Genomic DNA, 16,485 nt, shown 5'->3' with positions numbered 1-16,485 from the left:
ACTCTTCCTCTATTCTTCATCTACTCTACCTCTACTCTACATCTACTCTACATCTACTCTTCCTCTACTCTTCCTCTACTCTACCTCTAACCTACATCTGTTCTACACTTCCGCTACTCCACCTCTACTCTACATCTACTCTACCTCTACTCTACATCTACTCTACATCTAGTCCAACTCTACTCTACGCTTCCTCCACTCTACCTCTACTCTACATCTAGTCCACCTCTACTTTACCTCTACTCCACATCGCCTCTACCTCTGCTCTACATCTATTTTCCTCTACTCTACCTATATTCTACATCTATGCTACATCTACTCTACATCTACTCTAGCTCTTCTCTACATCAACTCTACATCTATGCTACATCTACTCTACATCTACTCTACTCTTCTTTTACTCCACATCTACTCTACTCTTCCTCTACTGACTCTACCTTTCGCTACTCCATCTCTACATCTACTCTACTATTACTCTATGCTTCCCCTACTCTCCCTCTACTCTATATCCACTCTACCCTTCCTCTACATCTATTCTACTCTTCCTCTACTCTACCTCTATTCTACATCTATGCTCCATCTACTTTACCGTGACTCTACTTCTGCTCTTCTCTTCCTCTACTCTACCTCTACTGTACCTCTACTCTACATCAACTTTATATCTATACTGCATTTACTCTACATCTACTATACGTCTGTTCTACTCTTCCTCTACTCTACCCTACTCTAAAGTAGATGAATAGATGTAGAGTAGAGGTAAAGCAGATGTAGAGTAGAGGTGGGGTAGATGTAGTAGATGTAGAGTAGTCTACATCTACTCCACCTCTACTCTTCATCTACTTTACCTCTACTCTACATCTGCTTTACCTCTACTCTACATCTATTCTACTCTTCCTTTACTACCCCTACTCTACAGCTACTCTTCCTCTACTCTACATCTATTCTACTCTTCCTCTACTCTACCTCTATTCTACATCTATGCTCCATCTACTTTACCATGACTCTACTTCCACTCTTCTCTTCCTCTGCTCTACCTCTACTCTACATCAACTCTACATCTACTCTACATCTACTCTACATGTATTCTAGATCTGCTCTCTACATAACATCTAATCAACCTCCACTCTTCCTCTTTTCTTCATCTACTCTACCTCTACTCTACATCTACTCTACATCTACTCTACCTCTACTCTTCCTCTACTCTATCTTTACTCTACCTCTAACCTACATCTGTTCTACACTTCCTATACTCCACCTCTACTCTACATCTACTCTACCTCTACTCTACATCTACTCTACATCTAGTCCAACTCTACTCTACTCTTCCTCCACTCTACCTCTGCTCTACATCTATTTTCCTCTACTCTACCTATTTTTCTACATCTATGCTACATCTACTCGACATCTACTCTACATCTACTCTACTCTTCCTTTACTCCACATCTACTCTACTCTTCCTCTACTGACCAGCTTTCGCTACTCCATCTCTACATCTACTCTACTATTACTCTATGCTTCCCCTACTCTCCCTCTACTCTATATCCACTCTACCCTTCCTCTACATCTACTCTACCTCTCCATATACTCTACTATTCCTCTTCACTACTCTGCCTCTACTATTATTCTGCTCTTCTTCGATTCTACCTCCACTCTGCCTCTACATTACTTCGCTTTACTCTACCTCTACTCTACATCCACTCTACATCTACTTTTCCTCTACTCTACATCTATTCTACTCTACTCTTCCTCTACTCTACCTCTACTCTACATCTACTCTACCTCTACTCTACATCTATTCTACTGTTCCTTACTACCCCTACTCTACAGCTACTCTTCCTCTACTCTACATCTATTCTACTCTTCCTCTACTCTACCTCTATGCTCCATCTACTTTACCGTGACTCTACTTCTGCTCTTCTCTTCCTCTACTCTACCTGTACTCTACATCAACTCTACATCTACTTTATATCCATGCTGCATTTACTCTACATCTACTATACATCTATTCTTCTCTTCCTCTACTCTACCTCTACTCTACATCTGCTCTACATCTACTCCACCTCTACTCTTCATCTACTTTACCTCTACTCTACATCTGCTTTACCTCTACTCTACATCTATTCTACTCTTCCACTACTCTACCTGTATTCTACATCTACGCTGCATCTACTCTACATCTATTTTCCTCTACTCTGCCTGTATTCTACATCTATGCCACATCTATTCTACATTTACTCTACCTCTACTCTACATCTATTCTACTCTTCCTCTACTCTACCTCTATTCTACATCTATGCTCCATCTACTTTACCATGACTCTACTTCCACTCTTCTCTTCCTCTACTCTACCTCTACTCTACATCAACTCTACATCTACTCTACATCTACTCTACATCTACTCTACATGTATTCTAGATCTGCTCTCTACATAACATCTAGTCAACCTCCACTCTTCCTCTACTCTTCTTCTACTCTTCCTCTATTCTTCATCTACTCTACCTCTACTCTACATCTACTTGACCTCTACATCTACTCTTCCAATACTCTTCCCCTACTCAAGCTCTAATCTTTTTCTACTCTATATATACTCTACCTCTACTTTGGATCTACACTACATCTACTCTACTCTTCCTCTACTACCTCTACCCTTCACTACTCCACCTCTACATCTACTCTACTCTTCCTCTACATCTTCTCTACCTCTCCATCTACTCTACTCTACTCTATTTCGCTTTTCTTCCTCTACTCTACCCCTTCTACTATTCTTCTACTCTTCCTCTACTCTACCCCCACTCTGCCTCTACGTCCATCTATTCTATCCCTAGTCTCCCTCAAGTCTGTTCTACCTCTACTCTACCTCTACCTCTACTCTACCTCTACTCTACATCTACTCTACTTACCTCTTCCCAGAATGTGTGTACCAATCAGGCAGATGGAACAAAAACACAAATGGAGACCGAGCAAGAGAGAAACATGACACAAAATAAGTGTATGCACAATTCACAACATGAGACAAGTGACAACAAAGTCTGTGAAGATCCCTCATCACTCATCCACATAATCATCCTCATCATCCTCATCATCCTCATCATCCTCATCATCATCATCATCATCATCATTGTATGTCAGTTTGTTATGTCTGCAATGTGCTGTTGGATACTCAGAACCACAAAACATTTCATGCATGTATCTCATGCATGTATAATGTTATATGAGCATCGGCATGTGCCCCTGAGTCAAATGGAACCTGTGAATGCACCGAAGATAAGATAGGATCTAAAACTTGCTCCAAGTCTGTTGCGTGAAACAGTTTGACTCGGGTTTCCTAATTTGTGTTCACTGGTATTTGATTTAGACATAAACAGCATCATTTACAGCTCCACTGTAATTACTTACCCAGTATCTTGCGTTTTCATGCTCATAGTCAATAAAATTGACCCATTGAATCGTGGCCTGGAGCACGATTGTCTGACTTTTTTTTCAGGCTTCACGTAATGCAATTTAAACCAATTCATCTGAACGGGGAGATGGCATTTGACTTGAGAAGGGGGGCATGGGGAGGGAGGGGGGGCACAGATACGCACATTAAACTAAAATAGACCTGATGAAAGTACGCCACCGTGGGGGGGCAACAAAACATCTCGTAGGTTAACGTATGTAAGTTTAAGAGATTTCAGTGGACCCTAAACTGAGATATTGACCTTTGAACCCTGACCAGTGGTCACATTTGAAGCCCTATATCTAAGTAATTAAAAGAGCTTCGAAAATAAGCTCAACTGTTTTGAACAGCTCTGGAGATGTACTTTTAGAGGAGTGGTAGTGTCAATACAGGGAGACCACTTAAAGTGGCCTTACATATAATTCAGGGCTTTGCAAATTACATATATAATAAACCTTACATATGAAAGGTTTATTCCCCGACCAAATTAACCCCAAATAACACCTGCCCATGAGGGTTGTGTTGCTAGGGGTTAATTATTTGGGATTAATTTGCAATTGCCTTACACATGAGACAATTGCATCAAGATGCAGAACAAAATGGCACAGAATTGTTTTTGTAGTTGGCTATGGTTAGGGATTCAAACGTTTATAAGTAATTGCGTAAATATTACGCAATGTATTAAATAATTTGTCTTTGGGTTAGGGTTAGGGTTAGGGGTCACACACACACACACACACACACACACACACAGGGTTAGGGGTTACGCGTGCGCACACACACACACACACGCACAGGGTTGGGGGTTACGTGAGCGCACACACACACACACATACACACACACGCACAGGGTTAGGGGTTACGCGCACACACACACACACACAGGGTTGGGGGTTACGTGAGCGCGCACACACACACACACACCCACACACACACACACACAGTCACACACACACACCTCCCGGCGGGGGTGTACTTTCGTCAGGTTAGTTTAGTGTATATTTTATGCAGCACAAAAAAATCTCCCCATTCTAAAAAAGTCGGACAATCGTGCTCCAGCACCCAATTCAATCGATTAATTTTATTGACTATGAACTCGAAAAAGCGTGACACCGGGTTGGCATTTACATGCAGCCTCAACCTCAAGAACTTCGCTGTGGCTTAAACTCCTTTGAATCAAAACGTTACAGATAATTGCAAATTTGAAATAACTCTCGACAACAATAACTTCACAGGAATTAAATGAAAAAAAGTGATTTTTGTCAACTTATCTTGGGTCCGTTTTCAAAAACACTTCAGCGATGCAGATATTTTTTAACTTTTTGCCGATGTTCTGTTTGATTTATTGAATTGAATTGAATTTGCTTCCAAAACATCTGGCATTTACTCATCAAATATAATACAGAATCAAATCGAAACCAATTCCTGTGAAGTTAACTTTTCTCTAACACTGTTTACCATCTACCTTTACCTTAATAAGCAAACAACCTTGAAACTCACTGTGTGTGTGTGTATATGTGTGTTGTGTGTGCCCGTGTGGTTGTGTGTGTGTGGTGTCACAGCGAGCATGCCCACTAGTGAGACGGAATCGGTGAACACAGAGAACCACGCGGAGGAGGACAAGTCCCGCTGCTGTGGACCGCTCTGGTGGGTCTGATCTTTTCACAGCACAGAGGAAGTGAGGAGGATCTAACCTGTGATCTGTGATCAACTAAAGATCTTTTTTTTGTTTGTTTGTTGTAGAAAACTTAAGTAGAAACAATTCTTACCTTTAAGGTCTAACTACACCATTGAACTATACGCACACACACACACACACACACACACACACACACACACACACAAACACACACACAACTTACTGCCTTGTTCAATTTGTTTTCATTATAATAATGATCCTGATGATTTATGAGGCCCCTCAGACATCTGCAATTGTGGAGTTTTTCATTGTAAATTTGTATAGATTTGTGTATCATGCAGAATCAAGCAGAAAAGTGTAATTGTGCTGTCACAGCAATTTGCTCTAATCAGTTGAGTCTATTTTTCAACTTATAAGCTATATTTTTAAAAGCACTTAATTTTGTACATCAATTTTATAAACAATAGTTTCTCTGTTGGCTCTGTTGATTTTTTTCCATAAAAAATACTCTTAATTCATCTTTAACAAGATTTTGTAATGTTTTCAGAACATTGCAGAATTGTAGAAAATTCCCTGTGGAATTTATAATTATTTTTCCAAATGTAACATTTTCTTTATTATCACCTTCTGACTCTTTCTCTCATTCTTTTACTTGCTTCCTAAATTGCTACCACGCAACCCCCAATATCTCTATCTCTCTCTCATCCTCCCTTGCTCCTCTTCTATTTTCTGTGCTCACAGTAGGATATGGTTGTAATAAGCTTGTGTACTTATTTAAGTCCTGCTCTAACGGCCGTGCTTTCCATTCTCCCCCAGTCAAAAAATTACTAAGTCCAAGTTCAGGTCAGTACCTGCGTGGGACCTCCAAACACCACGTGGTCCACGCGTCCCTCAAATTCATCTCAATCACGTCCGTCCTGCATGACCGATTGTGTCTAAAGCCTGTATTCCTGTGTCGATCAACCAATCCTTATCAGATCTATCTTTTCATTCATCGTTACCCCTCAATGTGCAGTTTACCTTCGTCTCATCCAGAGCCATTCCAAGCTTGTCCTATTATCCGTCCGTGTCTCTTGTTTGATGTAATAACATTCTCATAATCAGAGATTTGTGACAAAACTAATTAAACTAATTATCATGTACCCACAAGTTATTCATATGCAAGATAAGAATTTTAAGAATGGGTGAGGAATAATTAACAGCCAGCCGTCATGATCAGAAAATAACCCCGGTAAAGGGTGATGAAAGCTGTTATTTTGAAATAATGACCATCCAGCTGTACATTATCCCGTTTATTACAAGGCTATTTACCAAATATATGAAAACATTGACACAAAGGATTAAAAAAAGAGTCCTAGAAACGGTGTGTTCTTAAAATGAAACCAAGGATCTCTTGGATTGAAAATCATCCAAAATCTACAGTACTGTGTTCTTTTAAAAGAGACTTATTTCACTGAAAGGAGCCCCTAGAATCAGCTATTTTTCAAAAGCTATGTTTACCCCAAACCGGCTAAATGATCTTGTCCAAACAATTTCAGGCCTGGGACTTAAACGCAAAAGAAATTAAAAATATAATTTACTGTTTATCATATTTTCTGGATATGCAGTGTAGGATTTATTTTTCAGCTCAATATAAGCGGACTGACCACTTGTCCTACTTTAGAACTTCAAGGTCAGAATTTTACTGACTTTACTGTCTTTCTTTCTCCCCCATCCCTCCATCTCTCCATCAGTCGCCAGTGGCGCCGGTGGAACCGGTTCTGCCGCAGGAAGTGCAGAGCGGCGGTGAAGTCGGTGACGTTCTACTGGCTAGTGATCATCCTGGTGTTCCTCAACACGCTTACCATCTCCTCCGAGCACTACAACCAACCTGACTGGCTGACCGAAGTGCAGGGTACCTGCACCCCCTGGTCCTCTGGTCCTCCACCAGAACATTCTGATTTATATAATGTGACCAGTTCAATCAATTCTCTTCTCTCGTATTGACTTTTTCTTGTCTCCTACTCTTATCTTCTCTCCTTTCCTCCTCATCCGGCCTCTTCTTTTACCCTCTCCTCTCTCCTACTCTCCCCTCCTATCACCTCTTGTCTCCTCCTGTCCTCTTCTTCTCCCCTCCTCCTTCTATCTCCTCTCCTCTGTCATCTGCTCCTCCCTCTCCTCTCCTCCTGCGCTGACCTCCTGTCCTTCTCTCTGCTCTACCCCCCTCTCCTCCTCTCCAGATGTGGCCAACAAGGTCCTCCTGGCGTTGTTCACGCTGGAGATGCTGGTTAAGATGTACAGTCTGGGTCTTCAGGCATATTTTGTGTCCCTGTTCAACCGCTTCGACTGCTTCGTGGTGTGTGGCGGCATCGTGGAGACCATCCTGGTCGAGCTGGCCATCATGTCGCCGCTCGGCATCTCTGTCTTCCGCTGCGTCCGCCTCCTCCGGATCTTCAAGGTCACGCGGTGAGTCACTGGACTGAGGATGGGGAGGTGTTTAGTTTTGAGTGTATATACACGCAACGATCAGCCACAACATGTAAACCACTGACAGGTAAAGTGAATATAATCGCTCATCTTCTTCCAGTGGCACCTGTCAAGGGGTGGGATATGTTATATGCTGCCAGTCGGAAGAGGGTTGGTGCTGGGGCCGCCCGTTAGACCGCTGGTTGCTCCAGGGCGTCTTCGGACGGCCCTTCTGTGTCCCTTCCCTGTGCGGGAGCCCCACATTGGGCGCCACTGTGGCAGTTTTGCCCCCACACACAACACCCAAGTGACGTCTTCAGGGACCTCCGGCACAGAGACAGGGCGTTGCTAACACCAGCTTATTGTAGAGATGCGGCTAGGTGGAATTAGCCAGGAGCAGGTGGAACATGTCATGACACTCATCCTGACTGAGTGTGTGGACGGGTTTTTAAAGCTGATGCTTGTTAGCCCAACCAACGGGCATCCACCACACCTATCAAAAGTGATCATGGTAGAAGGACAGCCGGTGAACCCGCGACAGGGTCAGGGGCAAGTCTAGCCGATCGAACATCTGTGGGATGTGGACTTAAGGTGGAGGTACACAGAAGTAGAAGTTTTTGACCGAAGAGACGTCTTCAGAGAAGGGAGAAGAACAAACTGACACAGTGATCTGGGTTCTTGCGTTGTGGAGAACTTTGTCGTTCGTCTTTCTCTCGTTCTGAGAGCTCCCCTTATTGCGATCGGTCCAAATGCCGTAGCGTCCGGGTGAAAAAAAGCTTGTTTTTTTCCCGGAGCCTCAACATTCGGGGCATGTTTGATATACAGTATACCGTATCTCCTCAAATATAAACCGGTAGTCAAATAAAAAACGGTAAACAAGGCTCAATCTCAGTCAGTGTGTGTGTCTTTTCTTTCTCCTCCATCACTGCGCTGCGCTCCACTCACACCCTGCGCACCGTGCATTCCGTGCGGTTCCAGTGTTCCGCTTTTACTGTGTTTTTATTTTAGAGCTATTGTTTTCTTTAGTTTCTACTTGTATGATAAAAACATTTTAAACCAAAGGACGTTCCACCTTTGGATCAGGACGGTGGATTGCGTAATGGAGAGAGGGACATCTGGTAAATAAAAGCCCCGATCACACATTTCACAATTTATTCTTTTTCCTTTTTTCATCTTCATGTAAAGCAAAACCACTGCCACTTCCTCTCGCTGTTCTGTTCGTGCTTCTTTCACCGCAGAGTTCTTATTGAGTTCTTATTGAGTATCCTGCTGATGGTGTTCTGGGACATGTGCTCCAGGGGTTCTAACGTCTTTTGTTCTCGCGTCTTTTTAAGTGTACCTCACCTTTGAAGGATCTGCTGCTAATGTCTTGGTGCCAGATACCACAGGACACCTTCAGAGGTCTTGTGGAGTCCATACCTCGACCGGTCAAAGCTGTTTTAGCAGCACAAGGGGGACCTACACAATATAAGTGGTTATAGTGGTGGTTTAAATGTCGTGGCTGATGAGTGTATATTAATGAGGCATGATGGATCAGTAGTTTGCACTGTTGCACAGCATTTGAGGTCTGGCCTTGAACTGGGGTTCCTCCCACACTAGGAGAGTAAAGTACACACTCTTGCCATTGTCCTTGAGCAAGGCACTGGCTCGAGAACTGGAGGTGCATTAGAAAGGTAACGCAACTTACAACTGAAGGCTTTCCAAGGCATAAAACTCAAAGGAATCACTCCCTGTTTTGCTGTCTTTCAAAGCCTTGTTTATACCTGCCTGAAGCACTAGGGCGCAAGGCGGCACGCAAACACAAGATACGTCACAAAAATACGTCTCTGAGGCTGATTTTATGACTTGCCGTGAGGAGCGCGAGGGGCGCTCCCTGGACATACATTGAAAGCGATGGGAGATCAGCGTTTTGCTGTTTTATTTCTGATATGTTGGACAACATTGATCCATAGCACAAGTAGGATGTGAAACGCAAAGTCTACCAATTACTTTTTGACGCAGAGACAAAATAGTGTACGCAAACAACTAACAGGGTCGTTGTAAAGTTCATCTTACAAATAAAAGGTAACGTTTTTATTGGCATTTATGTGCATTTTCTTTTTACTGTAGAGAGTCTTGTGTTGGGGGAGAACAATTACACATTTCACTCCATTCCATAGTTCAGTAAATGGTCCTCTAACTAATTGCTGAGCAGGAAATAACTTCAACCCCCCTCTTCTGTCTCTGCACGAAAGGGGCCGACAGACCACCTCCCTTCCGGTGCTTTTGGCGCTTTAACCACCATGAACAGCAATTCTTGCTTGCCACAAGCTCCGATGATGTGCGTACAGCCATGTTTGCTGTCTAGTGCTCTTCTTTGTGTACTACTTCCTGCTGGACCTTGTCCAGCTGTTAACACCCTACACTCTCTAACCAATCAGAAAACCCTATCTGCCCCAAGGTGGTGCCAAAGATAAAAAAAACTCAGAGGACACAAAAAGTGTCAGAACAGCACGGCTACCCAGAAAAAGTGTGGATGAGTTAAATACAGATGATATGCAAAATCATACTTAGTCACCAAAATAATTCTCCTAATGAGAATTACAATGTTTGGTGTGGGAGCTTCTCTGTGTTTGTGAGTTTCTTTGTGTTTGGTTCATTGTGTGACTTGGTTTCCCCTCCAGTCACTGGGCATCTCTCAGCAACTTGGTGGCGTCACTGCTGAACTCCATGAAGTCCATCGCCTCCCTTCTGCTGCTGCTCTTTCTCTTCATCATCATCTTCTCCTTACTCGGCATGCAGCTCTTTGGGGGCAAGTTCAACTTTGATGAGACAGTGACCAAGAGGAGCACCTTTGATAACTTCCCTCAGGCCCTGCTCACCGTGTTCCAGGTGAGGGGGTCCTGGCTTGGTTCACCCGGGTTTTGTTTGGTTTGGTTGGGGTTGAGCTGAGCTGGGTTGAGGTCATTTAAGTTTGGTTGAGTTTTTGGGTCTGAACTGGTTATGACTGTTTACTGGTTATTACAAACATATTACAAACATCCTGTTTGTGTCTCTTACGTTCGTGTGGATGCAGCCTAAATAGATGATGAGAGTCCATAAAACCCTCAAATAAAAACCTCCTAAAGTGCACTGTTTGTAACTGTTTTTTGGGTTGTTTTGTTGGGTGTTATGTCAGATCCTGACCGGTGAGGACTGGAACACAGTGATGTACGACGGCATCATGGCGTACGGAGGCCCCGCCTCCTCTGGGATGGTCGTCTGCATCTACTTCATCATCCTGTTCATCTGCGGAAACTGTATCTTTTTTCCACACAGTCACACACATAGACAAATAAAACTGATATTACACACAGGAATGCAGAGGCCCAGTTCAGGGTTTTACAGGTTGTGGATAAGTGTTTCACAGTTAAATTTCCAGTGTTTCTATCCTTAAGCCACATGACCAGACATCCTCCTGAACGTGTTCTTGGCTATCGCTGTGGACAACTTGGCTGACGCTGAGAGCCTCAACACGGCTCAGAAGGAGGAAGAGGAGGCCAAGAAGAGGAAAAATAGCACCAGGTACAGCATCCTAGAAGACAGATTGAATCATTTCCATTTTGGGCGGTTTCAATTTGTCAAACTGTTCAAGTACTGTACATGGAAAAAATACTTTGTGTTTGTCCCTTTGAAAGTAAAACTACAACAACAAAACATTCTGCTAAATTGTCCTCCAGAAGCATAAGCACTGAGGGAAAGAAGGGAGATGAGAAAGCAGAGAGTAACGATGGAGAGACCAAGGTAAAAAGCTGGGCTGCATGAAGTGCTTGTCTCGTTGAAGATTTACATTTATATGTAACCGTATGCTTGTTATTGTCTATACACAGTGGCATAGATTGACCTCATATACTTAAAATTAAATACTGGAAGTAGCCTGTAAACCAAGTAAACATACTTTGTGTTTGCGTAAATCTTGTGTCTGCCTGTAGGTGCCAGTAGAGTTCAGACTGGGGAAAGACAAGGAGCCATATCCCACTATGGACTCTCCAGGTACAACCACAAACTCTGTTAATAAGTATCTGTATTTTCTGAAGTTGTGTAGTTCCAGAATTGAGGAACTGCATCGAACCCTTTATAACATATAACATATCACGTAAGATCCATATAACCGTATCCAGGTACTCCTCACTTAACAACCGAGTTCTGTTCCTAGGACCAGGTCGTTAAGTGAATTGGTCGATAAGTGTTATTTCACGGTAAGGGGGCGTGGCCATTGCAAACGCTAGTTTAGTTAATACTGACGGACTGCGGGAACGGTGATGAGATTAGATGTATACAGTGTATATAGTATATATAGTGTATATAGTATATATGGTGTACATAGTGTATAAAGGGTGATGTGCGATGAGATGCTTGACGCTGAGACGCCGCGCACGCAGCGCGCACACAGCGGTATTACATCAATACTGACTGGTCAGAGAGCTGGTCGTAAGTCAGAACGGTCGTTACACAGGTAGGTCATTAAGTGAGGAGTACCTGTAACATGAATCCTGTGGTCACTGTGCTTCGCAGTGTGTGAGGAAGAGGAGGAGGACGAGCTTCCTGAGGTCCCTGTAGGGCCACGCCCCCAGAGGCTCTCTGAGCTCAGCATCAAGGAGAAAACGCCTCCCATCCCCGAGGGCAGCGCCTTCTTTATCTTCAGCAGCACCAACCCGTGAGCCGCACGCACGCACACACACACACATACGCACGCACACACACACACGCGCGCACACACACACATGCACACACCCACACACGCACACACGCACACACACACGCACACACACACAAACCAGTACGTCCAGCGAACGGCATACTAATTCTGCCGTCATCCTTTCCCTCTCGTCTCCAGGTTTCGTGTCTTCTGCTACAAGCTGATCAACCACCAGATCTTCACCAACCTCATCCTGGTCTTCATCATGCTCAGCTCCGTCTCTCTGGCCGCCGAGGACCCAATCCGTAACTTCTCCGCTCGCAACATTGTACGTACGCTGTGCTTTCACAAAGTGTAGATTTGGTTTTAGAAAATCTGGAAAATATCGCTCTCTGTATAACAAACAAATGTCATAAGTGCCATACTGACATATGATCTGCATGTTAATTAACAGCTTGCTCGCTTGTTTTTTGTCTTTATAATTGTTTATTTTCAGATTTCAGGTATTGTATGATAATCTTTTGTTCGTAATGAATTTCATAATGTTGATTCTTTGGATACATTTAAAGCTCTTTTCTTAACTTGTTTCTACGTTTATTGGAGGGATAAATTATGTAGCGCATCGCTCAACGAAATACATCATAATCTGTAAAATACAGTTTTATTTAATTGTCCTTTTATAATTGCTAAAAATTATCATCAATGTTAGATATTTAATGTATGATAATGATTGTAACTAATTTCTCTCTCTCTCATTTTACTTCAGGGTATCTGCAGGTTATTAACTGATCAAAAATGTCGCTAAGAGTTTCTAAAAGTTTATCAAGTTAATTGTATTAAAATATCTGAAATTCAGAAATTTCTGTCCTTCCAAAGCTTTACATTTGGATTTATGCAATAATGGATAATACGTGAAAGACATGGGGAAAAAAAGTCAAAACTTCTACAAAGTTTGACTGCATTTTAAGTCCAGAACTAACACTGAGCAATGGTTTATTTTCTTTGCATGAACATAAAATATAATTTCATTTAAGTAAATATTCAACAGATAGGGGCTTGTTACGTTTATTTTTCCAACACCAAATTGGTCTTACAATCGTCTAAATCTGGAATAAAAACACAAAAACTTTGCTGGAGCCTGCAGATGCCCTGCGTGTAGAGGATGTTTCGGCCGAATCCTGACCCTGTGCCTCCTCTTGCAGATTCTTGGTTATTTTGACTATGCTTTCACCGCAATCTTTACTGTTGAGATCCTGTTGAAGGTAAATGGGTGCGCCGTGCCGTGTGATAACCATGGTAACCCTGCGTGTCTGTCACTCTGATTCCTCCTCAGATCCTAAACTATGCAGACTATGTCTTCACTAGTATGTTTACGTTTGAGATCCTCATCAAGGTAAACAACAGCGTCAAGAGCCGCAAAGTGTTGCCACGGCAACGAGCCATCACCTCCGAGCTTGCTGCCGCGCACGTCCTCTCCTTCCCGTTGTTTTTTTGTCGTCGCTGTCGTCATCTTTTTCTTTTTTTTTTTGTCAAAATGGCAGCTTGTCTGGTTGTTGTGGAGCCCCCTATTCTTCCGTGTGGAGTTCATCAAATATTCCTTAAAAGTTTTTAGATGGCCAGGAACATCTTTTTTTATCAGTATTTTTGTTTTTTACTACATATCCAACACACACAATTTTTTGATGATCTTGTTGAAATCTGAAGTGCATGGGCAGGAAAATTATTTTATTTATCAGTATTTCTTTGTGGTATCAATACAACAGACGCAGTTTTTTTGTAAAATCCCGATATAAATCCCTGATTTTTGAAGAAAACATTTTTTTTTTTTTATTCTCTACAATTTTTCTGAATTCAAAATCTTCTGTACCTTGGAGGGAAACATTCCTCGATTTCTCTTTGTCTTTCGAGTTTCCAACTCCTGTATAATTTTTAAGGTTATGCTAAACTCCCCCTACCCCTCACCGTCTGATTGCACACTACAGGCACCTCTACCCCCCACCTCACCCCCACCACCCCCAAAAAGTTTCCTCTCCCTGGAATGTGCTTGTTCAAAAACCAACTTGGAACTCTCCGAGATGACAATCAGTTTCTATTCAATCCTCTCTGAGTGGAAACGTCTCTCATTCCTGCAAATCCAGTGTTTTTTGGGCTAAAAGCCTCAGGGGATTATAGGCTGTGCTTCATTTAAAGTGTGTGGACACACACATGGAATGAGTGGACAGAGAATAATACCAATGACTTACCCAAACATTTTTTACATGTTTGTGTGTGTGTTTGTATGTGTGTGTGAGTGTAAGCCTGCACGCAATGTTGTGTCTGAGAATGTGTGTGTGTGTGTGTGTGTGTGTGTCTGTATGTATGTTTGTGCATTATTGTTTGATATCAAACAAACGAACCATTTATCATGATACTCACAAAATATGATATACTGTATACATTCATATATATCCTAATATTTGCATTTAAATTAATAATCCAATGTTAGAATATCCTTATTTTGTGTGGAAATTAGTATGAAGTAATAAAGAAATAAATAATGAAGAATAATATAATTCAAAAAAAGTATAACTGTGGGAGTCTCTGCCCACGTATAGAGGTTTAGGAAGGGAGACGGGAGTCTTTCTGGTGGTGGTTCGCCAACATGCCGAGAATTTTTATTATAAAGTTGAACAAAAAGGCCCGCTGGCCACAAGTATAAATAATAGGGAATAATGATTTTGGGCACAGGGGGAACAGCGTTCCAATCTGTCTCCTCATTAGCTCTCGAGCCCCGTAGGCCGATCACCTCTGCAAGACAGACAAACATTAAGAAAGCTCCCTTGATTGGTCCGACTCAAGGCAGCTTGGCCACGGGAAAGGGAGCCATGCTGCCGTCTGCAGCCGCGGCTTGACCATGCCCCTTGGTCCGCCACAATAACGTTTCAGACCACATATTGTTATATTACTTTTCTTAACATGATGATTTTGAATTCTAGATGTAAACAATGATAAAATAAACAAAACAAATCAAAATACTTTGATTGATGGTTTATTCATGTGTTCATGTAAACACTACTCATGCCTGATTTGAATCTCTCCCACTATGCGTAGAAAATACATTATTGTTTGTGTGTCTGCATGTGTGTGTCTATATATCATTGTGTATGCCTGTATATACAGTATATATGTACTGTATATGCAGTACAGTGCAAAACTATTAGGTACTTTAGATCTTTCACAACATTTGTCTTAGAGTCAGAAAGAACTATCTTCAGCAAAAAGAACAGGGCGTCCTGCAATAGACGGCAGAACTGTGGCAAGTTCTCCAAGATGCTTGGAACAACCTTCCTGCTGAGAACCTTAAAAAACTGTGTGCAAGTGTACCTAGGAGAATTTGTGCTGATTTAAAGGCAAAGTGTGGTCAGCCCAAATATTGATTTGATTGTGTTTTGTTTCTGTTTACCACACTTTGTATGTTAATTGATAAACACAAACTAGTTATGGAATTATTTTTGAAAGCATCCTTACTTTACAGGACGTTTTCCCAAGTGCCTAAAACTTTTGCACAATACTGTGTATAAACAGTATATAATATGTTCATCTGTTTCTCAGTATTCGTTGCTGATCTTCTCTCCTCTGTTCAGATGACGGCTTTCGGAGCGTTCCTCCATAAAGGGGCATTCTGTAGAAACTACTTCAACCTGCTGGACCTGCTGGTTGTCGGAGTGTCTCTGGTCTCCTTCGGCATTCAGTACGTACCTTCAGATGGAACATTTCATTTTATCGTTAGAGAGTGCTGGCCCTGCAAACTCTTAGCGCATCAAGGGAGTTTTCAACACCCCTGGAATGATCCTGTTCCTTCAGGTCCTCCGCTATCTCTGTGGTGAAGATTCTACGAGTTCTCAGGGTCCTTCGGCCCCTCAGGGCCATCAACAGGGCCAAGGGACTCAAGGTGAGCATGTGAAAACCCATTTTAATCATAAACAAAAAATTTAAACAGAAAATTTGGCTTCACCTTTTTAGGAAGAGTCCTCCATATGGTTTATACAACATGTAAAACCGAACGTTTACATTTCTTCACTTATATTATTTTGTGTTTACAGCTTGGTTTGATCCAGTGGTTTAAAGCTTATTTTAGGCTGTGGGCAGGATTTGAATTAATACCTCTTGATGTTGGATTTCTAGTTTTAAATCCATGTTTTGAGATCCGACAGTTAACAAAGGAATATTGTCACTGGAGTGTAAAGCTGGAGTTTGGACTGTTAATCTACATGGGCATAGATTTGGTGGAGGATTGTTCTGAAAGCATCAAATCTGTGATGGTTT

The 16,485-nt window shown here is 42.2% G+C and overlaps 1 protein-coding gene across 1 annotated transcript in view; it reads left to right on the top strand.

The window, feature by feature from the left end:
• The window catches only part of cacna1db (calcium channel, voltage-dependent, L type, alpha 1D subunit, b), a gene marked incomplete at both ends in the record, with an annotated part of 115,923 nt that overhangs the window by 59,281 nt on the left and 40,157 nt on the right, over positions 1-16,485 (top strand). Inside the window, 14 exons of the mRNA XM_080015348.1 lie at positions 5,002-5,086; positions 5,895-5,921; positions 6,812-6,972; positions 7,298-7,523; positions 10,187-10,394; positions 10,681-10,801; positions 10,952-11,066; positions 11,222-11,285; positions 11,474-11,534; positions 12,057-12,198; positions 12,379-12,508; positions 13,383-13,442; positions 15,804-15,910; positions 16,024-16,111. Coding sequence (XP_079871474.1) covers positions 5,002-5,086; positions 5,895-5,921; positions 6,812-6,972; positions 7,298-7,523; positions 10,187-10,394; positions 10,681-10,801; positions 10,952-11,066; positions 11,222-11,285; positions 11,474-11,534; positions 12,057-12,198; positions 12,379-12,508; positions 13,383-13,442; positions 15,804-15,910; positions 16,024-16,111 — 1,595 coding nt within the window. The remainder of the gene's footprint in view (positions 1-5,001; positions 5,087-5,894; positions 5,922-6,811; positions 6,973-7,297; positions 7,524-10,186; positions 10,395-10,680; positions 10,802-10,951; positions 11,067-11,221; positions 11,286-11,473; positions 11,535-12,056; positions 12,199-12,378; positions 12,509-13,382; positions 13,443-15,803; positions 15,911-16,023; positions 16,112-16,485) is intronic.

This window comes from Zeus faber (genome assembly GCF_960531495.2).
Source record: "Zeus faber genome assembly, chromosome: 15".
NCBI classification, from domain to species: Eukaryota; Metazoa; Chordata; class Actinopteri; order Zeiformes; family Zeidae; genus Zeus; species Zeus faber.
This window is presented reverse-complemented; position numbering and strand designations above follow the sequence as displayed.